The sequence below is a fragment of the Asparagus officinalis genome, chromosome 4, assembly GCF_001876935.1.
Source record: "Asparagus officinalis chromosome 4, Aspof.V1, whole genome shotgun sequence".
NCBI classification, from domain to species: Eukaryota; Viridiplantae; Streptophyta; class Magnoliopsida; order Asparagales; family Asparagaceae; genus Asparagus; species Asparagus officinalis.
Window position 1 is genome coordinate 4,664,497 of NC_033797.1, and position 24,590 is coordinate 4,689,086.

General features: G+C 41.5%; 2 protein-coding genes across 2 annotated transcripts; both read right to left on the minus strand.

The window, feature by feature from the left end:
* On the minus strand, positions 4,120-5,847 carry LOC109836419 (alkane hydroxylase MAH1-like). The gene has a single exon (XM_020404312.1). The coding sequence runs from the start codon at positions 5,808-5,810 to the stop codon at positions 4,335-4,337; it is 1,476 nt and encodes a 491-aa protein (XP_020259901.1). The 5' UTR covers positions 5,811-5,847; the 3' UTR covers positions 4,120-4,334.
* On the minus strand, positions 22,197-23,946 carry LOC109836128. The gene is made up of 5 exons (XM_020404021.1): positions 23,824-23,946; positions 23,628-23,699; positions 23,439-23,503; positions 23,167-23,322; positions 22,197-22,279 (listed from the first exon to the last, which is right to left on the minus strand). The coding sequence occupies exons 1-4, from the start codon at positions 23,836-23,838 to the stop codon at positions 23,169-23,171; spliced, it is 306 nt and encodes a 101-aa protein (XP_020259610.1). The 5' UTR covers positions 23,839-23,946; the 3' UTR covers positions 22,197-22,279; positions 23,167-23,168.

The window sequence follows — 24,590 nt, forward strand, 5'->3', positions numbered from 1 at the left end:
TTTTGCTCCAAATCCAACAGCTTCCCCATTTTAGGGATTTAGGCATTTATTACAACTATAAAACATCCTATATACTTAATAATAATTAAGAAAATAAATGTTTGATATTTTATTATAACAATATAAAACTCAATAAAGTATTAGATATATATTTTTTCTTCTTTGGAGAATGTGAGATATTTATGATAATGTTACTTTCAAGAATTTAGAGAAGGAAGAATTTTTGCAGAATGCTGCAGATTTGGGGAAAGACCCTCTTTTTTTCTTCTCCATCCCCATTTTAGGGAATGAGATGGAGAAACTGTTAGACCTAAAAATAGCTCTATATTCCTCAAAATTGAGTATTTTAAGAAGATGGGGAAGTTGTTGGAGATGCTCTAAGAAAGTTCAATAGTTTACCCTTTTTTTTTACCGAAATACAATGTATAAAAGCCAGGCGCCTATTACAATGTGTTGAGCTTGTTAGTCTCGAGAGTGTAGACCAAACATGGAATCAAAGCAACGAAGAAAATTGGAAAAATCCAGTTCGATCGACTGACGGATGAGATCCGGTCGACCGCGATGCCTGTAGGAAATAAGCGTGAGAAGCTCGCTCTAGCCGGTCGACCGACAGTGATAGTCCGGTCGATCGAAAAAACCCTGTAGGAAATGAACATTCTGTCTGGTAGACCGACACGAGGACTCCGGTCGACCGAAAATGTGCACCAGACCCTATAAGAAAACTACGTTCTGGCTGGTCGACCGAAACACATGGTCCGGTCGACCGAAAGCCGTTTTTTGCAGTTTCCTAAATTGTTTTGGGCTGGGATACTATATATACCTAATACGTTTTTAGGGTTAATAGAACACGTTAAAAAGAGGGTTTTGAGAGGATTCTTTCAGAGAGATCTCAGAGAGATAAAAACCTATTTGTGGGCATTGTAATCTTCTTCAATTAATCAAAAGAATTGTGTGGTGTGGCTCCCAAGGACGTAGGCACGTTGCCGAACCTCGTTAAATCTGGTGTGTTCTTTCTTGTTTATCTTTCCTGTAATTTTTTCTTTAATTTACGGTGATTTTCGTACATACAAAACTCTTAGCACAAGGTTCGGAAGGCACGAGTTTGATTGATTGATTGTTTCGAAACCCCAACAACTGGTATTAGAGCTTCGTTCAGAATATTTATGCGAGAACTGTGACGCCCCTGGGTTCACACAAGGCTGCAGTCCAAGGTGAAACCAAGAATGTCAAACCTGCCATGCACCACACCGTACAATAACATGTTTCACTATCACAATTAATATCTATCTAGTAGAATCAATAACAGGTGTAGGTACAAAAGCAAGTAAAAGATGATACACGAAGGGCTGATGAAATGATAGTGATCAAATAAATATCTCATCATCCAACAAATGGAAATACATAGTCAATGTCTGAATAAATAAACTGGAGTAGTCACAAGTCTCAAATACAAATATCTGACAAGAATAAATAAGGCACTCCACCTTTACAAATTCTAGAATAATATCCTCAAATGTCTAACCACACTATAGTGGAGCCCAAAGAAAATAATACATAGCTAGAAAGTAAAGCTGAACACTAAAGTGGTCCGCTATCAACCGAGTAAAATTTACAGTGCTGTGACATAACCAACATGAACATCATGTTACTACTTACATGAATATCATGTATAAATCTACATAAGTGTTATACCAAAGTCTACATAGTTATCATGACGTGGACTGCTGTCTAATAGGCACATGCATGGTTAAGAACTATGTCCGATATAAGAACTAACTATTATAGTTTCCAAACTCATGGAAAAAGTGACAATTGTCCAACACGAGGACTGAGAGGGATTATAGTCCAACACGAGGACTTCTATGGATTATAGTCCAACACGAGGACTGTAGAAAATAGTAAAAGGATCGCTACGATACATGTAGTGAAATCTACTTATCAACCTCACAACCAATTCAGTATATAAGTCCCAACTTTATACCCTCAGGTCATCTATCATGCATGGACACATAGTGGGACTAATAACCAAGGTCAGGTGATCCAGGCAAACCCTTGAACATGAGTAAAAATACTCGAATATACAAAACAGGAAAAATGCAGCAGAGAGTTCGGCGGTCGACCGATCCGGTCGACCGAACCCTGACACGATTCTGGCGGTCGACCGCTAGGCATCTCGGTCGACCGACCAGACGTCGCGGTCGACCGGATAAATGTCGCGGTCGACCGAACAAGCGTCGCGGTCGACCGAACAAACTTGGCGGTCGACCGAAGCCCTAAAACGAGCTCAACGGTCGACCGCTCCGGTCGGCCGCCAAGCGGACAGAAACTCAAATCTGAGTTTCTGTCAGCTCGAAACCTGAAACAAAATTCTTTGTTAAACAAAACTTAACTTAAAGAGGTGTCATGAATCAGTAAAAATCGCAAAAATAAACCTTTAAAAACTTTGCCACCAAGATTCCATAAATGTATAAACATGATTTACTCATCGTTAACAATAAAAACAGGTTTTTTACTCTTTTCCTAGGTATTTTCAGATCTAGATCTGTTAACAGAAAACGTTGGTGAGTTTTTAAAACAAATAAAATCCCAAATCCATATTCTATGCCACAATACTCTATTAGCTATTCTAAAATACGAATTTGCCTCCATAAAAACCAATAAAAACTCAGTTCTTGACATGAAAACGAAAGGGGTGGGGGTTGGGCGAGAAATTACTCGCCTTGGGTGTTGACGAAAGCCCTAGATCTGCAGGAGGTTGATTCTCTACGCTGCCAATCCAAAATCCCGCTGAAAAATCCTCCAGATCTCCTCCTAAGCACCAAATCCAGCTAGGGTTTGAGATTTGAGAGATGGGGGATAGGGTTTTGAGCCTGAGGTGAAGAGAGGCTCTCCTGGGTTAAGTTGGTATAAATACTAACTCCCTAACCCGACCTGAAACCCAAAAGAACCGAAACAAAACCGTAAAGAAAACAAAACCTGGAAGCTCTCTGACCGCTGTGCGGTCGACCGCGTCGGTCGACCACCACGGTCGACCGCGTCGGTCGACCGCGCAGCACAAAAATGCCTGCTGCTGGGCATTTCACACGCTGGCCATAACACTCGATTTCTCTCACTTAAAATCACTTGTTGGGTTCTCAAACACAGATAATTACATTCATATGACATATATATGTGTATATATATGATTATTCATCACAAGGAAAATATTTACTATTAATAATTCACATATATTTATTGTAGAAATTTTCGGGGTTTTACAAGAACCATGGCAGAGGAAAGCAAATCAAAGACCGAGAAGTTTGACAGGTCAAACTTCGCCTACTGGAAGTCGCAGATGGAGGACTATCTATACCAGAAGGATCTTTACCATCCATTGATGGGCAAGGCTAAGGGAAAGAAGAAGGAAGAATCAGACAAGGAGTGGGAAATACTATATAGGAATGCTTTAGAGCAAATCCGGTTGTCGTTTGCGAAATCAGTCACTCACAATATATTGAAGGAGAAGATGACGGTAGGGCTTATGGAAGCGCTCGTGAAGATGTACGAGCAACCGTCAGCCGCAAACAAGGTGCATCTCGTTAAAACGCTCTTCAACCTCAAGATGGCAGAAGGATGCTCCTTCCCGATACATCTCAGCGAGTTCAACACGATTGTTGATCAACTTATCTCCGTATACATCACGTTTGATGACAAAGTGCAGGCCTTATTGATTCTATCGCAGTTGCCGGATAGTTGGGCAGGTTGTGCGACCACAATTAGCAACTCAACAGGGAAGGAGAAGTTGAAGCTGAGCGAGATTGTTAGCATGATTCTATCCGAGGAGGTTAGAAAGAAAATCGTCCAAATCAGAAGGTTCAGGTTCAGTCCTAAATCTCGAGCAGAGAGGCCAAAGTCAGAAGAAGGGTAACCGGAATAGGAATTGATCGAAGTCAAAGAAGAAGATATATTTCTTACTTTCATTTGGAAACCTATTAGACCAAAATTTTAAAAGGAAATAAAAAGCTGACTCATTGTGACTAACAATGAAAAAAAATCAAAAACTCAAGCTATTTCATGAGAGATACACATTAAGAAGAAGATATATTTCCTCAATTCTAGGAAAGGTTACTGCACCAAATCAATCCATATTTTTTTTCATTTAATCAACACTATGACACTTTACACTCCAGTCTAGGATGTACATTCTTACTAGTAGTTTAGCGGAATTACAACATGATGTCAAACCCCACATTTTGACTTTTATGATACTAGATTTCCAAATCTAAAGAAATTACATGCATCCACAATGTAACATCAAAATAGTGCAAACACAATTACCATTACTTAAACCATTCTCACATAAACTCCCTCCTCTCCTTGACCCTCACCATGAGCCCATTCTTCATGTGAAGTATTATTGAACGCTTGGGCTCAACAACATGGCCTTCAACCACCTCAACGTCGAACTTGCTTATCGCCACAATCTTCATCTGAGTAAGTGCTATGTGTTTTCCCAAACAAGTCCTCGGACCGCAATTGAACGACAGAAACTTGTACGCTGGCTCGTACCTCAGCTTCCCTCTCTCCGATATCCATCTCTCAGGCTTAAACTCCAAGCAATCTTCTCCCCAAATCCTCTCCATCCTCGCTATCGCATATGTCAAAAACAAAATCTTCTCCTTCGATTTGATCTTTCCACTCGGTAGATCCTCTGACTTGACCGCGCATTTGCGTTCGAATGGAACCGGAGGGCAAAGCCTCAAGCTCTCGCATAATGCTGCGTGCAAGTAGACCAATTTTGATGTGTCGTATGTCTTTTCGTCCAAAAGCTCCCCCAATTCATCAAGAATCTTTGATTTTACTCTTGGATTCTTGGTCAAGAGCCAAAAGAACCACGTCAACGCCACACCAGTCGTGTCTCTCCCTGCAAGCATGAGATTCACGGTCGTGTCCCTAAGGAACTTGTTGTCTGTTGCTTTTGGATCTTCTTCTTCCATATAACATGTCAACATGTCACATCCATAGATTATCACCTCTTTTTTCTTCACGATGTTTTGAGCGACGAAATCATCAATGACGCCCCAAGCATCACACAACTTCCTCTCCTTGCCGATATTTAGCCATCTCATTAGCTTCCACCAAAACGAAGGCACAATATGCCTAAAAAACAAGGCCTCCATGGCATCGTCCATCGCCCTCGCAAACGGAACGGTCGGAAATCCCTCCGACAAAGCACCGGGATCGACGCCAAACACCAGATTACAAGTCAAATCAAAAGTTAGCCTAAGAAACACATCTTGCAAATCAACAACGCATCCTCCCTTAGCAATTTTACACATAAGAGGCAAAAGTGCATTTTCCACCTTGTCTTCGCTACATTTTGTAACAAACCTCTGAAAATTTGAACTGCTCATTGCATAATGAGCCCTCTTCCGCTGACTCTTCCAGGACTCGTCATCGGCGCTGAAGATGCCATCACCGAGAATATCGAAGATCTCGACGAACTCATCGCCCTTCGGGTAATTGGAGAAGTTGACGTTGAAGACGTGGTTGATATTGGCAGGGTCACAAGTGACGACATAGTCCATGTTTAATAACCATGGCCCTTTGAATTTGAAGGTGCAACCGGACTCTTTTAGGACCTCGTTTCCCCATTCATGGAGTCGGTTCGCGTTTAAACCGACGCTTGGGAGCATTCCGATGATCGGCCAGTTGGTTGGAAGTTTGGATTTTTTGGTAGTTTTGTAGTAGAAGAGAAGAAAGAAGAAGCATGAAATTATCGTTGAGGAGAGCTCTGGATAAGAGGTGAAGAGGTTTGTGAAGCTAGCCATTGTTTTTCGTTGAGGACTGCTACGTCTTTGTAAACATTCTTATAACAATTTTTTTACTATATGATAGGCAACCTGTAAGAATGAAACTAAACAGTATAGAGCTATAATTGTGTGCAAGATTAGTTGAATGATTGAGATATTTCGGAGGCCCAGCTCTCTTGCTAAGCTGCATGTGGAACACGTCGCGCAAGCGTGTCGCGCAAGCAGACGCTTCTATAGCAAACATTACATCAAAAGACTAGTCAACATTGGAGAATACAGATAACAGAAGTTTGATGGGTGCATGAATTTGAAGCTTGAATATTGCTCTTCAAAATTGCCAAGAGAATTTTAATTGGTCATTGGATATAGTAAAGAAGAAAGACTATTGTTGATGTTAATAATCACACAGATAATGTAATGGGGGTGAGGTTGATTAGGGGTCGCTAACTTCTTCGAATATCTGGTTTTGAGTTGAGCTGCTTCTTCTTGCACAATAGCAACTCGTAAGAGGACGAGGACTAGTTCCCTCGTTGTTCCTCCGACGATTAAGTCAGTGATGTACTTGAGTGAGAAAGTGATGAACTGTGTGAGTTCTTAAGTGTAGTAGAGTGGAGAAAAATTCTGAGAGATTGCTTACTCTCGCATTGGGATTAGTTTTCCGTCCTATAGCCATACAGGATGGGCATTTTAGTCTTATATCCGCCCCTCAATCTAGTCTTTGCACTCGCTTCGAAGGCACATTGGTTGAAGAGATTTGCCATGCAGGACCTGTGTGAAGGTATGCATCACAATCCTACTTCTGGAATGCGGAGGATGAACCCTCCATTTTGAACTTGAGACGCGGGTCTCACCCTTGCATGTTGAATTTGGAACACGGGTATGACCTCGGCGTATGGTTTTTGCATCGCGGGTCTGACCTCAGCGTTTTGACTTAAAACATGGAAGTGGCTTCCGTGTATTTTTGACTAAGTCTTTGAGACTTTTCTTTAGCTCATCTGTTTCAAGTCCCGGCTCACATCCATTAAGCTAATGGACCTACGAACATGCATAGGATTTTTAGCAAACCCTCAGCCATCAACGGATTTGATAAGCTTTTACCGACTACCGTTTGAGTCGGGCTAGCATGTAAATTATTTGAATCCGTTTCACATGTAACGTTGTGCTAAGAGAATGAACCCTCTTAGACTTGATGCTATTATTTTGAATACATAGACTTTGTCATTTTTACAGAAAAAGACTAACCGGAAACGCGTGTTAGGCGTAGGCTTATCTCTAATTAGGAATCGAGATAAAGTCTCTCATGCGTGTAAGGCATGAATTTCGGCGTTATTAATAACAACCTGCTACGATGTTGAATACGTAGACTTTTGTACCTTTTACGGTGAAAGACTAACCGGCAACGCGTGTTAAGCGTTGACTTATCCCTACTTAGGATTCGTGATAAATTTCCCCATGCGTGTAAGGCATGAATTTTGGCGTTATTAATAACGACCTGCTACGATGTCGAATACGTAGATTTTTGTCCTTTTTACGGTGAAAGACTAACCGGCAACGCGTGTCAGGCGTTGACTTATCCCTACTTAGGTTTCGGGATAAATTTCCCCATGCGTGTAAGGCATAACTTTTGACGTTATTAATAACGACCCGCTATGATATTGAATATGTAGGCTTTGTCATTATTTCTTCCTGTGTTACTTGAAACACTGAAAGAAAGTTGGAAGCGCCAGAGGTGTAATATTAACTTGGCATGAATTTCCACTTAGAGTGAAATTCAGAAATTTTCTTTATTATCACTAGGATAATTCCAGAAAATATTTAATCTGGTAGGGATTTTATAATAAAAACTTGCCATTCTTATTGAAAAGAGATTAACAAGTTCTTTGGGGGATTTGACTGTTAGAGGTGTGATGTTAACCTAACAGTATTTTATGGGCTTATCGCTCTATTGAAGAGAGTCGATAAGTTGGTTTGATCGTCATAGGTGTGATGTTAACTTGACTAAAATTTATGGAGCTATCGCTCTATTAAGGAGAGTCGATAAGTTAATTTTGTCAGAGGTATGATGTTAACGTGACAGGAATGTGTTGCGATCGGAGCAACTTTGTGGACTTATCATCCTATTAAAGAGGATTGATAAGTGGGTTGTCAGAGGTATGATGTTAACGTGACAGGAATGTGTTGCTATCGTAGCAACTTTATGGACTTATCATCCTATTGAAGAGGATTGATAAGTGGGTTGTCAGAGGTGTTTGATATTAACGTGACAAGAGAATGTGTACTTGTGACTTGCACAAGATTTTGGGAATTAACGTCTCGCTGGGGAAACTTGATAGGTGAGTTCATCATCAGAAGTGATGAATTTTGATGTTTGTGATTTGAATAAGATTTTGAAGACTTAGTGTCTTGCTAGGGAAGATTACGATTTGCGTAATTTTGAGGACCTATCATCCTATTGGTAAGGATTGATAAGTTGATTGTCAGAGGTATATGTTGTTAACATGACAAATTGGGAGTAATGCGAGTTGAATGCATACTCTGTGGGGATGATGATCATCAGAAGTGTAATGTTAACTCGACGATGTGAAAAATTCGTTACTCTTAATCTAGTGGATTCCAAGTAACCAACCCCCAGTCTTGATTAAGACTTAGTAGGGGAATAAAAACAGGTAGACAAGGCACATCGCCTAGTGAGACACTATCCATGAAGTCGGAATAGAGGCACATCACCTGGTAGGCTATTATCTGATGAGTTTGACTATCAGAGGTAACTGTTAACGTGATAGTTTTGTGAACCTGCCATCCTATTGAGGAAGATTAGCAAGTTGATGGACTATCAGAGGTAACTGTTAACGTGATAGTTTTGTTGACCTGCCATCCTATTGAGAAAGATTGGCAGGTTGATGGACTATCAGAGGTAAATGTTAACATGATAGTTTTGTGGTCCTGCTATCCTATTGAAGAGGATTGGCAAGTTGAAGGACTATCAGAGGTAAATGTTAACGTGATAGTTTTGGGGATCTGTCATTCTATTGAAGATGATTGGCAGATTGAGGGACTATCAAAGGTAACTGTTAACGTGATAGTTTTGTGGACCTGCCATCTTATTGAAGCGAATTGGCAGATTGATAGACTATCAGAGGTGATCATTAATGTGATAGTTTTTGTAGACTTCGTGGTTGACAGAGGTATTCTATTGAACATGACAACTCAGAAAATTTATTATTCATAATCCAATGAACTACAAATAAACCAACCCCCAGTCTTGAACAAGTGTAGGGGGGAAAAGGAGAAGACATGGCACATCGCCTGATGGGTCACTATCTAACGAGTTTGACTATCAGAGGTAATTATTAACGTGATAGTTATTAGAGACCTTGGCATCCTACAGAAGAGGATTAGCTTCAGTGATCATAGTATCTTCCCCTTCTGACTGAGAAGATTGGGCTGGGTCTGATTGCTCAGGCTGATCCTGCCTATTTTGTTCTTCAGCTTTGATCCTGACAATAATCTTTTAAGCCTGTTCACCTTGAGAGATTAGTTGTCTCCAAGAACAACATTCTGCAATTCCTATTCGGACTAGGAGGTCAATTTGCAAGTTGTGTCGACAGGTCTCTACCAGTGTAGACTGTGTCATACCCGACGAACATCGCAGAGCCATGTTTCGAAACCTCTTGACGAATGCTTTGATGGACTCCCTCTTCTTCTGCTTAGTGGCGAGAAGGGTATGGATGGAGACTTCTGTATCCTCTTCAAAGAATCTCGACAGGAAGAGTCTCTCTTGATCCGCCCACTTTTGGATACATCCCGCAGGCAGTTCCTGAACCATTCAAAGACAATTCCCTTGAGGGTGCTAATGAACAATCGAGCTAGTATGGCATCGTTTGATATCACATTCCCAGTCTGTGACTTAAAATGATAGATATGTTGGTTCGGTGATCCCGTGCCGTTAAAAGTTTGTAGCGTCGGGACCTCAAATTTTGGAGGATAAGGGGCTGCATCCCATTCGGCAAGATAGGGCCTAACAACTCCCTCATCTTGGAGCTCGCTTCTGTTAGCAATGACATTGAGACGGGCTTCTAATTCTTCCATTTTGGCAGACTGGAGATTCTGCTCGCTCTCAGTCTCTTTTGCTTCATCAGAGGAAGATTCCAGGTTGTGGGCTTCTTGATCAGAAGCAGCATCATCAACCACTTTTTCCTTTCCTTTGCTTGTGTGAGGTCGGGATGAAGACGCTTTTTCTCTCCTGGAAGATTCTTGCCTAGGTGACAAATCTATCTCCTGAGATTTGGTCTTGTCTGCGACGATTTGAGTCAACAGGGCCATGAGTTCATTGATGGCCTCCTGCTGAGATTTGAGCATGGCCTCCTGCTCGTCAAGTCTCTTCGTGAGATCTTCATGATTTCCCGTCATATAAGCGGAGCTCTCATGTTCAACAAAAGAGCTTGATGATTGAGACTCTACAATGGCTGAGTGTTCATCATCAGAATTGGTTCCTCTGGCTAACCTCCGATAGTTGACAGGAGGAATGGTTCTCGTTCGAGTCCGAGTGTGTCGGTAGACTCCTTCAAACTCGTTAGTGACTTCTCTAACGGTCGGTGAACGACTTGTCTCAGAGTCATCGGAACTAGGATCTGAGGTATTCCTTCTACCGATCATATTGATAGTGACCCCAGGATATTCGGTCTCTGGAGACTTCTTCCTGTGAGAATGTCGTCGTTGGTTAGGTAAAACAACGTTCGTAAATTGGTCGAACACCAACAGTTTGGCCGCATATGAGCAACATTGGCATCCCGAGAGGACCGTAGGAATCAGTCGTTCACATTGGAATGAACGAATGACTTGTTGCATCAGTCTTTCTCTTGATATGAACTCTCTCAAATCTGTTATAAAGACTCGAGAATTACTCACTGATCGTGAGGTTTGAATTGGAACCCCCAGTCCATGATTGGACAAGACTGGCTCTTGGTGAACATGGATCTGGTTGAGATACCTTGAATTCATAAACTTCTTCTATCCGCCCCTCAATCTAGTCGTGCTACGGCATACACCAGGTTCTGTATTGGATTTAGAACTTGGGACGCGAGGGTCGCGTTTGGCACTAGAAATGCGAAGATCGCGTTTGGCACTTGAGACACGAAGGTCGCGTTTGGCACTTGAGACACGAAGGTCGCATTTGGCACTTAAAACGCGAAGGTCGTGTTTTGGTTTGGCAACATGAGGGTCATGTTCTTCATTGTCGACACGAGGGTCGTGTTTTGACTGGGAAACGCAAAGTTGAAGTTCGCATTCAACGAAGGCTTGAGGTTTGCGTTTTGACTGTAAAAGGCGCCATTGAGGGCCACATTCAGTCTGGTTCTCGCGAAGCTCATGTTTGGGCTCATAAACGCGAGGCTTGCGTTCTAAAGTAGAAACACGAAGCTCAGGGTCGCGTTTAGGCTCACGAACGCGAAGCTCGTGTTGGTTGGGGGATCGACTTTCTTGGAGTTGTGCCGAAGCTAAGTCTTCTCCTTCAGAGAGGGGACTGTATGAACAATGCAACCCCCAGGGGAGACAGCCCTTTGATGAGTCGGCCATAACTAGAGCATTAGTCTCCTTAGAAACTTTGTGGCTCTTACGCTTAGCCTTGGGGCTAAGGGATCCGGAGGAGATAGCCTCCTCAAACTTGGCTTGATCAAACTCTACCACGAGAGTTTCGACGGTTGTTCCAGTGAGATGAACATCGAATTGCGCCATCACTTCTTCATCAGAAAAGCTAGTCCCCAGAGGAGTCGCCATCTTTTGTTTGTTGGAAAATTTGTAGTAAGAGAAATAAAAGAAAATTTTGATTTGTATTCCTTTGATCTCGATTACAATTGGATTTTCTGATTACAAAAGAGAGGAGAATTAATCTGGATTCTCTCATTTGTTTAATTCTGGGTTCTTCTTGGTAGCGATGGAGTGCCTCCCTCGAATGCTCGCGTCGAGTTTGCTTCTTCTCCTCACGATTCGACGCTGTGGAGAACTTACGTGGCAAGTTTAAAACTCTTGATGAGTTGATAACTCTGAACGAGTTTGAAACTCTATGAAAGAGTTGATTTGAACCGAAAGTCGGTTAATCCGCCAAGGCCGAAAGCTCTCAGGACTGCTCCCAAAAGATGAATGTCGATCTCTCTTTTGTGCAGTTTTGATCTTCAAAACTCCAAATTGAAGATCCCTAAGAAGAAGCCAAAGATCTCCTCCTCGCTGCCAAGTCTCAGATCCAAAAAACCAGCCCGAACTCAATTGAGTTTACCCATATTTATAGGGAATTAAGGGGTGTAACCGCCCCCCATAATTCTCTTCATAATGGGGTTGAGAGGGGTGTAACCGCCCCCTTAATCCGCTCCTAAGTGGGGCGGAAATCCCTCAAATCGTGGAGGAAAAACGGTTCCTACAACCGTTCAGCTCGTGTTTGAACGAGTCAAACGCCCACGTTGGCGTTCAGGACCCTAACTCCGCGTTTTAGAATGGAAACGCGGAGTTGGGTACTCGCTGGGTGTTGAAAAACACGAGGGCCGCTCGCGTTTTGGAGTCTGAAGGTTGGAAACGCGGGGGTCGCTTGCACTTCGTTTGCTGAAGGCAGGAAACGCGAGGGTCGTTCGTGTTTTGCTTGTTGAAGCTTGGAAACGCGAGGGTTGCCTGCGTTTCAGGAATTGAAACGCGAAGATGAATTCCGCGTTTTTAGAAGGAGCAAATGACTTATAGCTTCTTCTGCAGAGCGTTGCAAAGACTATTATCTTAAAATCTTCATCTTGGCTCCTTAAAAATATGAGAGTCGTCAGATTGTAACTTTCATCATCGGTGTTTGATGGGGGATCAGCTATCTATTTTGTTTTTTTTATAGCCTACAACACCTGATTAGCGTCAATAGCTACTGCAGGTGCCTTCCCCTTGCTACGGGAGGCGAAATTTGATTTCGGAGGATCGACCATCGGTTGGCTTCTTTCGGCTTTCTTCCTTCTGAGGAAGCGTTCGGCCTGTTCTCCGTGCGTCTTCAACTCTTTCCAGGTATTGGAGGGTGCTACTCACATAACTTCCAACATGTCCAAAGAGAGGTTGTTGTGACAGGTTTGGAGGATAAAGTCCTCTGAGATCGAATCTCGGTAGTTTATTGGCTTATTCCGGAAGCGCTTGACGAAGTCGTCGACTGTCTCGTTGTCTTCCTGTTTCTCCTCAAAGAGTGTCCTGATAGATACCTCGACGTCGTCGTCAAAGAAATTACCGAGAAATGAGCTCTCCATATCGTCCTAGCTGTTATTACTTCCGGGCTTGAGACGGCGGTACCAATCGAAGGCCGGCCCGCGAAGGGTACCAACGAATAACCGAACCATCAAGGTTTTATTACCGGAGATCATGCCCAAGTGGGACTTGAAGTAGGTCAAATGCTGAGTAGGCTAACATTTCTCGTCAAATGGCGTGAAGTTGATCAAGTTGAACTTCGCCGGGTATGGGATCGACTCCCACTCTCTTGGGTAAGGACACGGAATACCGGTCCTCTTTACCTCTCAAGTAGACATCAGAGCGTTGACTTTGCTCCCGAGGTCTTTCATCTTTTGATCCTCGCTCGTATCTTTCCTTGGTCGATTTTGAGGAGGAACAACGGGGCCACTCCTAGTGTTGTCATTATTGGTGGGACCACCCCTAATGTTTTGGTCAACGGGAGGATTATCAGCATTAAGGTGTTTATCCTCATCTGAATCGCTAGTTGCTTGGCTAACATTGTTGCGACGACTGGATTCACCTATCTGATTCGACAATGTTCGGATCTGTTGGTCATGCTCCTCCCTCATCCGCAGCATAGGTATTTTCATTTCGATTTTGAATGCTTGCTTCTGCTTGGCTAGAGCATCCTCAACCATTTTGGTTACTTCATCGATGTTAATCGTAAACACTTCATGTGATTGTCCTGGGCTGGATACTGTTTTGTCAGAGGCAATTGCAGAGTTGGCATCTGATACTTCATCATCCGAGGATAATCCCCTCTGCATTCTCTGATAATCTCTTTGTCTAATGGTTCCTGATCGCAACCGGGTTAGACGATGCGATATGAGCGGGTCAGAACTAGAAGGTCGAGTCGACTTTTCCTTACCGACCATATTAACCGTGACTTCTGGAAGTTCAGTTGATCATTTCTTGTGGAAACGCCTCGGCTTGGACTTAGCTTGTCTGTTGGAGATTCTCTCAAATACCGAGACCCTCTGCGGATCGGTCTTGAGACAGCTACATACTAAAAATACTGCCCTGATAAACTTGGTGTACGGATAATAAGAGTCCATCTCCTGGGTACCTCTCTTCCGAGACTTGTTTGTACCCCTAGCCCGATAGTACAACTCGTCGGTCAGATGACCGGAGCAACCTATCGTGTGTTGGCACGACTTCTTAGGTATAACATTATCATCGTCAGATGAATACGTTTCTTTTAGGGGATTCGCCGCCTTGTTGGCGTTCTCAAGAGTCACGCGTTTAGAGAACATTCGTAAGCGTGAACTCTTAACGAGCTCTTGGACTATGACTCGCGGTCCGAGGTGGTCAGTTACAGGAGTTTTTCGTGTGCGACCCCCAGCTCGAGTAGTTGCTCGAGGTTCAGTCACCGGACCTAAGCATTTTTTGATCAGAACTTTACCTCGATCCTCGTGCAAAGGATCTAGGTGATCCGCCATCCTCATCTTGAAACGGGATAAGTCCACGCTACCATAGGGCTCCACCGGAGGTGCGGAACTCTAGGGCTGGGCATATTCGGTTCGGATCGGTTTTAAGCTCAATCCGTATCCAATCCGAATTTTTCGAATTCTCAAAACTCTCATCCAGATCCAGATTTTTTTCCCTTCATCCGAATATTCGGCCCAACCGAAATTCGGATCGGTTTGGATCGGTTTCGGTTTTGGACCGAATTAATACTATTTCACAAAAATCTGTCCACAACTGAGATCATTGCCTATTAATTTCTGATGAAGTATCATTATTTGTCCATTTTGTCTACTTAACTTTTTTCCCCAAACAATGAAATATGGAGCTTGTTTGAAGTAACACCATTGCCACAGCTAACAAAAAACCGAAATCAGTGAAATGAACGCAAACCATATCAACAAGTACATATGGTTACGTAACATTCAAATATTAATTAACTATAATCAAAAGGTTATCTTTCATTTCTTGGAAAACAACTTAACATGCCTCTAGTAGAATTTGAAAGCTTATATGAGGTTTCACCGATTTTAATGCGGGCATATACGCTAGCAGGCCCAATGAAAAAGGAACTATACAATATAAACATGTATGTAAACATAACAATCAAATTACCGAGCAATTATATAGCTTAATGTTCAAGTGATGACTCACTAATAAGAAACCTATTCCATCCGACTTCGTCCGAACCAAAAGTCCTTTCCATTTTGACCGAATTCCGAACGACTAAGTCCTTCCCATTTTGAGCAATATGAATATCCGACAAAGAACGAATTAGAAAAATTTGGTTTGGTTTTTTTTCGGGCGGTTCAGGGGTTCAAACCGGATCCAAACCGGTTTAATTCGGTTAGGGCGGTTTAGAGTCTTCTTCTTATCCATTTAATCCGGTTCGGTTAACCAGCCCGCTTTTTCGGGCGGTTTTTTCGGTTGAACCGGTTTTTTTCGGTTTTTGCCCACCCCTACGGAACTCGATGGAATCGGAGAAACACGTGCAGAACGTCTTTTGTCTTTGTCCTGGCGCGGGCAGACTTGAGTGGCCCGCGGCTTGGAGGGTCAGATTTGAATGACCCACGGCTTGGAGGGTCAAATTGAAGTGACCCACGACTTAAAGGGTCAGATTAAAGTGACCCGCGGTTTGGAGGGTCAGATTGATGTGATCCGCGCCTTGGAGGGTCAGACTGAAGTGACTCGCGTCTTGGAAGGTCAAACTGAAGTGACCTGCGCCTTGGAGTGTCAGATTGAAGTGACCCGCGCCTTGGAGGGTCAGATTAAAGTGACCCGTGTTTTCCGATCTTTTCGGCCGCCGTCTTGGACTTTGGCCTCCATACTTTATGCAGTCTTTGTGGCTTCTTTTCACTTCTTCCTTCTGCAATTTTTTAGCTTCTTGCACAAGAATTCTTGCATGTGAAAGCAATACGTGGTGTTTCTGAATCTGCTCCTGAAGAGTTGATCGGGTCCTTCTGACGCGGATCCATTCGTTCTTCGCTGGTTTGGAAGAGGAGGGGTTGTCCGCTCGCCGTTGCGGCGATTGGCGCCTCCTAGACTTCAAATCCGCTTCATAGCGGATTCCATCAACTGGCTCCAAGGCCTTAGCCAGCTGACGTGCGAGGCATTATCGCCATCTCTGACGTGCTCTCTTTGATAGGATGGGCACGTTATCAGCAGTCAACTCCTTTTTCAAAGGGTTCAGATCTGCGGCTTCGGCCTTGTCAGATGCTGGCGGGGCCTTGTGAGCCACAAGTACAGCGGTGGCAGGAAGATCTTCTTGTTGGACGTTTGAAGCTGAAATCCAGCGATCTTTCTTGGAGGAGGCCTTCCTGCGTCTGTGAGGAGAGGCGAATCTGAAGGAGGAGGATAAATACTCCTCATACTTTTGCTGGTCGAATTCGTACTCGACCTCTTCTTCAACTGGGATAAGGATCCGAGGTTGCGACACGTCAGCCTTCTCAGAAAGGCTGTCGGCTCCCACTGTGGTCGCCAGCTTGTTTGGGGAGAAAGTCGATTTGTTCATTGTTGTGTTCATTACAACTTCAAACGTTACAATGAAAACAAAAGTTAGTCTTTTTATAAGACACTTACATAATGAAAACACAAAAAAAATATAACTCTCGTCAAACAGCGCAACAGGTGTTTATCGCCCACTGCTTGCGTGAGATCTTAGCCTGTGACGGGGACATTAGTATCCGTGGACCACCAAATAATCAGATCAGATCCGGAGTTTCGTTGATTCGTGAAGGAATCAAAAAACCGAAGTAATTATCTCGGCAACAGCGAGATAGTCACTCTTCTCGAGATCACCGTAACGGCGCAATCTCAAGGAAAAGAACCGGGCTGTAGATCTGACGAACTCCTCTTCTTTATGCCGAATAATTCGCTGAAGTCTCCTCCTCTCTGAAATTCATGGCTCTTCAGTCCTCAATTCAGCAGAGCTTCGCCAACGCTCGAGAATTCCAGATCTAGAAAAATAAGGGCCCTGGGGCTGTATTTATAGGCTTCGGGACCACTGTTTTCGGATAAAAACGATCGATTCGATCTTATCTTCAGTTATAACCACTTAATCACGTTCTTAGATGATATTCTATCAGTTAAAACAAATCCAGGTGGTTAACGATCGAAAAACAGCTTTAAACTACCAAAATTTAGTTTTTCGGGTCTGCGGGCACCCGTGGGTGTCTCGGTGTGGCCAAGACACTTGTGAGTGTCTCGGCCTGGCCGAGACTGCGCCGACGCACGTGCTAACACGGTTCCGCGGCCTCTGTTCGAACTTGCCTTTTTTGGCGCTATTGCTTTCGCGAGACTTGTAGACTTTTCGCCGTTTCCGATGACTTGCCCGTGGTGTTGAGCTTCTGTACACATCCGCGCGAGCATGATTGTCGTGCGTGTGTTTGACGCGATGCAGCGATCTGACCGACGCGCACGGGAAACCGACACCGCGCTTGTTGACGCGACGTGCGCGAGTGACCCGAGCGGCGTCCGGAGCTGATTGACGGCTGAGTGTGTTTGACGGCGACCGCGGGCAGAGCTGATTGACGCGCGCGAGCTGACCTACGCACGCGAGATGATTGACGCACGCGTGTTGACCGATGCGCGCGTTCGGACTATTGGAGGTGGCTGGTGAGCGCACGATACACGGTTGGTTCGTCATTTCGGCTCATGCACTTGTCTGCGTCAAATAATCCTCCTAGACTCGGATAACGACGTTCGTCATCTTCTCTCCGTCTCGAGCTGTGTGCGGACACCTATAGGTATTTTTAGATGCCTACAGTTACCTCATGGTGACCTGCGCGCGCGGGTCACCGCGGTCTGTCTCGCGCCCAGAACTGCCAAAACGCGTTTTTGACGGTTTTCTCAGGATTTATCTGTTCCAGGGGTTCCCAACTGATTTGATATTATCCACAAACGTGGTTAGGCTATTATTGACTGAAGATAAGGTCAAATCACTCATTCTTATCCAAATATCCCTAACAGAAGCATATAAATACAGGCCTAGGGGCTCATTTCACGGGGCAGACATCAAGAGGGCGAAGCTCTGCCGAATTGGAGAGTGGAGCCACGAATTTACAGTGAGGGTTAGCAGATCTTGGCGAATTCCCATGCATAAAGAGTAGAGTTCGAGAGATCAGAGACTCATCCGCTATTCCTCTGGATTTAAGCTTAGTCTTAAATCTCGAGAAGAGCCGTGATCTCGCTTGGTCGGGATCATCGCTGCAGCGATTACTTCCTTCGTGAAGTAAGAGCTTTGATCAACTTAATCTGTCGACCGGATCTGATCAGTGGTGGTCCACGGATATTAACGTCCCCGGCACAGGCGAAGTTCCCACGCAAGCAGCGGGTGATAAACGTGGTGGTCCACGGATATTAACGTCCCCGGCACAGGCGAAGTTCCCACGCAAGCAGCGGGTGATAAACGTCCGTTACGCTGTTTGACAAGAGTTGTACTTTTTGTATTTTCATTGTATAAGTAGATCTTATAAAAAGATCGATTTTTCTCGTTTATTTGAGTTTCTTGTAACGACCAAAGTTGTAATAGATTCGATGACAATAAAAACAGCGACTTTTGACCCAAACACCAATAACCCCCAACAAACTATTCGTTTGTTCATATCGTACGTCTCTTTTAATGCTTTTGGAAATATGGACCTTAGCCCAATTAATTGACGGATAGCATCATTTAACTACCTGTTAACAAGTAGAGTTCGATTACGTAGATAATAGATTTTTATTACCAGAATTATTTTGGTATATAAATGTAAAATTAGATATGTTTTATAGAAGATATTTGCTATTCGTATTGTTTGAGAGGTGTAAGCAAAGAAATACTAGAAACTTGAACATATATACAGAAAAGCCATTATAAGCCAAGAACAAAGGATGAGAAATGAGCGAGTCCTGCAAGCTTATCACGCACGCAAAATATATCTTCTTTTTTCTGCCCCCCCGCCCCCCCCATCCCCCCCTCCAAACTTAACATTTATTTAGTGGAAGACATTGCATTGAAACTTACATTTATTTAGTTGGAAGACATTGATTGAGAGTGAAGAAATTGATCAGTGTTGTGGGCTTGTGAGTGAACGCAATAGCATATACGTCGGCTAATCACGTGCAAATACAAAATAATATCATGGATCGAGGATGTAGCATATTATTCAGGATCACGCTCCTTAGCGTCCCGTCCCGTCCCTTTCCGATTAGCCAGCAACCACCCATTGGGTCGGCCGGTTGGATATGTTCGAGTGTTAGGTTTAATTAGAAAGAATTTCAACCACCCACTAGATAATCAACGGTTAATTTTAAAAATATTGATCTCTCCGTCGAAATCTATATAACTACAAAACTACAAAGGAAAACCTAGGACGGCGGACTTGCCCACTGACATGTGACTCACAAAAATTTGTACGGTATCGAACTATTTTTTTTTTAAAAGTTAAAAAAGGAGGGCCTTAACTATAATTAATCTTTTGGGAAAACCCTTCGCTTAGCTTAATCTTAACCTGGTTAAGACTTTAACAGGATTGGTGTGAAGCTATCAAACACACCCTACGTCTGGCTATTAATAATCAACAAACAAAAGAGATGCTGATAAAAATAAATCAGTATAAATAATAGATAAATTAAATTAGTGGGATGGCCAAAATTAAAACCACATTGAAACTCTCCCTTGTATTTCGTAGGGCTAGCGGGCCGACTACGTGATTCCTTTTTACCCCCAGTATTTGGGCCGACAACACCTTTCGTCAGCAAACTACGTTGCACTCAGGTCTGGCCCGCTTGTTGGGATAAACTAGGCCTACTTCGGCCTCATTCTGCTCAACTTCTTAGTCCACAATTATAACGGGCCCAGTCTAATTCTTGGCCCAAAAATACATCCGACGCTGACGCACGACATTGTTGAGTCATTTGCCAATTGGGACTACAGAGATAATGCAGATTGCGAATGTGACCATCCTCTCCAATTTAGGAGAAAAAGATTTCAAGGGCTTCAAAGTTAAAAAAACAAGATAAAGTTTGGGGTATTTTCGGGCAAAAAATAAATTTGGATATCATAACCAAAAATGCAGTAAACTTTAATGAGTATTTAGGTGCAAATAACCCTCTTATATATTATTCAATTTACGACTTTGTCTTGTGCTACACTATTTGCAAGAAGAATTCAGAAACCCAAACTTATTGGTGGGAATGACAATTTCAATAGCATTCGGGGTTTAAGTGCAAAACCCCCCAAACCTGTAGGGGGGTTTCAAGGAAAATTTTCCCAAAAATTTTAAGTTTAGAGCGCCAAATTAAATATGGTCGAACCTTTTGGGTATTTCTTGGTCAAACAAAATTGTGGGGTTATCAAAATTAAATTTTATTAAATACTTTAAGGTCCTCTTGATTTTTAAAAAAAACTCTAGGATATCAAAAATATAAATGAGGTGATCTTTCCGCCTATCGGGAATGTTAAGTATAAATGATCCCATATAAAGAAGGTATTTGAACGGTGAGAGGGGGCTGAAATCATGTTTATATCTATGGTTTTTGTCATACTAAGCCCAAAAATTTATGCTATTTTCATATTAGGCTTCCAATCTTCATAGTTGTAAGTTAAACTGTTGAATCTTCTAATTTGTTTTAAATGGCACCTCGGTACTTGTCGTTTGCACCCCTAAATTTGTTAAGCCGTTTCAAGTAACATCTTGCCGAGAGTTAAATGTGACATACCTGCTCAGAACAAAATCAGAGTCTCTCAACTGATAACCAAATGAGCCTCTGAATCCCAAATGTGCAATCAGATCAAATCTCACATCCTCGATGTGACCAAATGCTAGGTAACCAAACATCCGACGTAACCCAAAATCTAAAGCAGCTCCACCAGATCCAAAATCTTCACACGCAGCAGTCGACAACCTATGACTAAGATGACCCCAAACACTACAAGAAATTACATCTTTAACGAAGGGATTTCCCTTCGTTAAAGAGCCAAAAACCTTCGTTATTATATGCTAACGACAGGGGAAATCCCTTCATCACCCGTCGTTGAAGCCCTCTTCGCTAAAGGGTCACGAAGGGATATACTACCCATCGTTATAGAGTCTATAACGACGGAACATATTACCGTCGTTAATATTTACGACGGTAATTATCACCATCGTTACCATCAGTGACGGGGATATTTTCTATATTACCGTCGTTAATATTTACGACGGTAATTATCACCATCGTTACCATCAGTGACGGGGATATTTTCTCATCGTTACCATCAATGACGGGATATTTTCCCGTCGTTACCATTAGTTACGGGGATATTTTCCCATCGTTACCATTAGTTACGGGGATATTTTCTCATCGTTGAAGACTAATTAATGACGGTTGGATACCGTCGTAAAAGTCCTCATAATGGGTAATTAATAACCCATTAACGATGGTGCTTTCCCTTCGTTGATGAACAAAATACGGTTTATAAAACCGTCATTGTAGACTACAAATTTCTAATATACATTAATAATAATTTTTCTATTCATAGGCAACTATCATATTATTCTCAACTTGACACTAAGATTCACAACACAAATATATTAAAAATACCCAATAATGAATAAAAGGGAAAATAAAAATTTCATTCATTAATAACATCAATAAATAAAATTCCACCATCCTCAAATATTCAATACTAATAACAAGAGTTAATATCCTAATTGTTCCAAAGAAAAATATATGAAACTATCTATAACAAATTAAAATAAAAGTTTGGGGAAGACACATTCTTTCATCTCTAAGCATCGTCAGAAGAAGACTCGAGCTACCCCACTTCTTCTAATCTTGCATGGATAGCCTAAAAATTAAAAAAACACATAATTAAGAAATATTAATTAAGCAAATATTATCTTATTAAGTAAAATTCATATTTTTTTAGTGCAAGTAGTTAATCATAAAAGTATATAAGAGATTTTACAAAAAATAATTACCTAGTGCTGAACATGTTCTCGAGTTTGAGGAGTCAATGAAGGTGATTTCCTAAAAAAAAGTTCTTGCATAGCTTTCACTTGTGACTCCAACTCAGACATCCTTTGTTGTTGTTGTTCCTGCTCATCTAAACGTTGTTGAAGCATCTGGTTCTTTTTCTTTTCTTCTATAATCCATGCTTCCAGATCAGATCGACTAGGGAGCAGTCCTCTCAAATCTTTCAAAGTTGTCCCACCACCAAATACAATAATATGACCATGAGATTGCTTCCCCCAGATTTTCTCAACTATCTCAATATCTGAAAGTGAAGGGTTCGCTTGTTTGACTTGAACAATTTCATCCTATAAAAATTAAATTCATATGTTAGTACTATATAATGCATCAATCCTATAAAAATTAAATTCATATGTTAGTACTATATAATGCATCATTATCAAACTTAAACACATATTCTACTTACATATTTATCTTGATCCCCAATATCTAGTGTTGCATTAGCTTTCTTTCGAGTTTCATCATGAAACATTTTATAAAAATCACAGCAGTATGCACATCCTTGAGCTTTTAAACATTCAATATTTTAGCCCCCGCAATTCCGCATGTGTTATGCTTAATCTAATTTTCAACTTTATAACATCTATAGGCTTTTGTGCCTTGTAAAGAAAATAACATCTTATAAAAGAACACACAAAGGTATACACGTTTGATCTTTTAAATGTCCAATGTTTTAGTCTCAGCAAGTCCGCACGGGTTATGCTTAATGTAAGCCATGCTTCACACACTTACCAGAAAATTGCGCTAGGTAGCTGACAGGATAATGTTAAACAACATTAAGAGCTACAGAAGTTGCTAGGATGTGTTCAAAGTGCCTAATAAGTTACACTGTATGGTTAATTCATAAAAATTTGTAAGGCACATGCCGCACATCAATTTCCATAAGATACTAAAGATATTGAATAAAGAAACCTAATGAGAAAAATACACATAAACAACAACAGTTGGTAGGATGTGTTCAAAGGGCCTAAAGTTACACTGTATGGTTTAATTCATTAAAATTTTGGAATACACTTCAACATCCATGAGTCCCTAAAGAAATTTAAAGAGGAAAAAAATATGTACTAAAGTAATTAAAGTTCTACATGTCAAATGATCTACACCTCAATATAAACATTTAACAAGCTGATATAATTCCTTCATAGACTGAAAAATTAAAATACCGACGGCTTACAATTAGAGTAGCTGAGCAGCAAAATGCAGTACCAGTGGTGTTTGTAGCAGCATACTCTGGTACTCAGCTTCAAGAAAATGGCGCTGCTCTGCTGCCATAGCAAGTGTCCGAGGAACACACAAGTCCAATGGAGTACCAGTGATGGTCCAACCTCCACTGCGAATATACAAAAAGAATAATTGAATCTTATAATCATATTATTAGACAAGAGAAAACATTGCCCAAATCACATATTAACTGAAAAGATAAGACAAGCAAGTATACAGACATACCTAATATCAATTGTAGTCTCATATGGGTTAGGTCGAGGAGGTGCAGTATAATCTGGCTTGTATGGCTGAAAATCATGAAATTAATAACTGGTTATAATCAATTCCAATTTTAGCAATATCCTTGCACAGTGTATCGACTTAAAAATATTAACAGCAAAAAATTTAATAAGAACCAGAATTAGAACTCACCTCAAGGCAAATCTCACACATTATGTCTCCTTTTTCATTGCACCAACGCTGCACACATGCCCTATGAGCATACTGTAGATACCAAATTTGTTAACATCAATATCCACAACAAAATAATAATGGACCAATAAGATACATCTTTAGGCAGAAACTAAATACATGACATATATAATATAAATGGAAACCATGATCTTACAGTACATCCAACCATAGAAAACCCAGATTTCTACTTTACAAAACAGGTTTCATCAGATAAAATGTTCGCTACACGAACTGTTGGGGCTCTCCTCTTCTTTGCTGAATATCCCAGTTCTGCAAGCTTTCAATTGACCATAAGAAAGGTTGATAAATTAAGAGAATGTACTATAATGCAAGGAAAGAAAACATACTTTTACTTCATTATATAGCCAAAATCACTCACTATATGCAATTGACTTGACATAGAGGGGAAAAATTAACCTCCTTTTCGTCTGTTTTATCAACCATAATGCAGTCAAATTGATTCACAATATTTATTCTTTTAAATAGAAATCTTTCAAGATAATCTAGGTATAGATGTGTTTTCTTTCCATAAGAATGTGAAGTATATCGGATCCAAAACTAAAACGCATCACACGATTAATTAATGACAAGGTTAAAATGTGGGTGAATGTTGTTATTTTCAATCCTTTACCCAAGTCAATGTGATTTCACCCCATTATTGTCAAATTATTGATTTAAAGTTTTAGTACCCTCTTACTTACAAATAATTACAAAACAAGTACAGCTGTATCTAGTAGAAAAAACTGCGAACCTGGCAGAAATCGATCATTTGGTTGATTCGTAACAACTTGCTGATCTTTGAGAAAAGAGGAGTCATTTCCACTAGAAGGAGAGGTTTCTTCTTCTTTCTCCTTGTTTGTTGGAAAAATTGTAAAGAAGAGAATAAAGAAAATTGATTTGTATTCCTTTGATCTCGGTTAC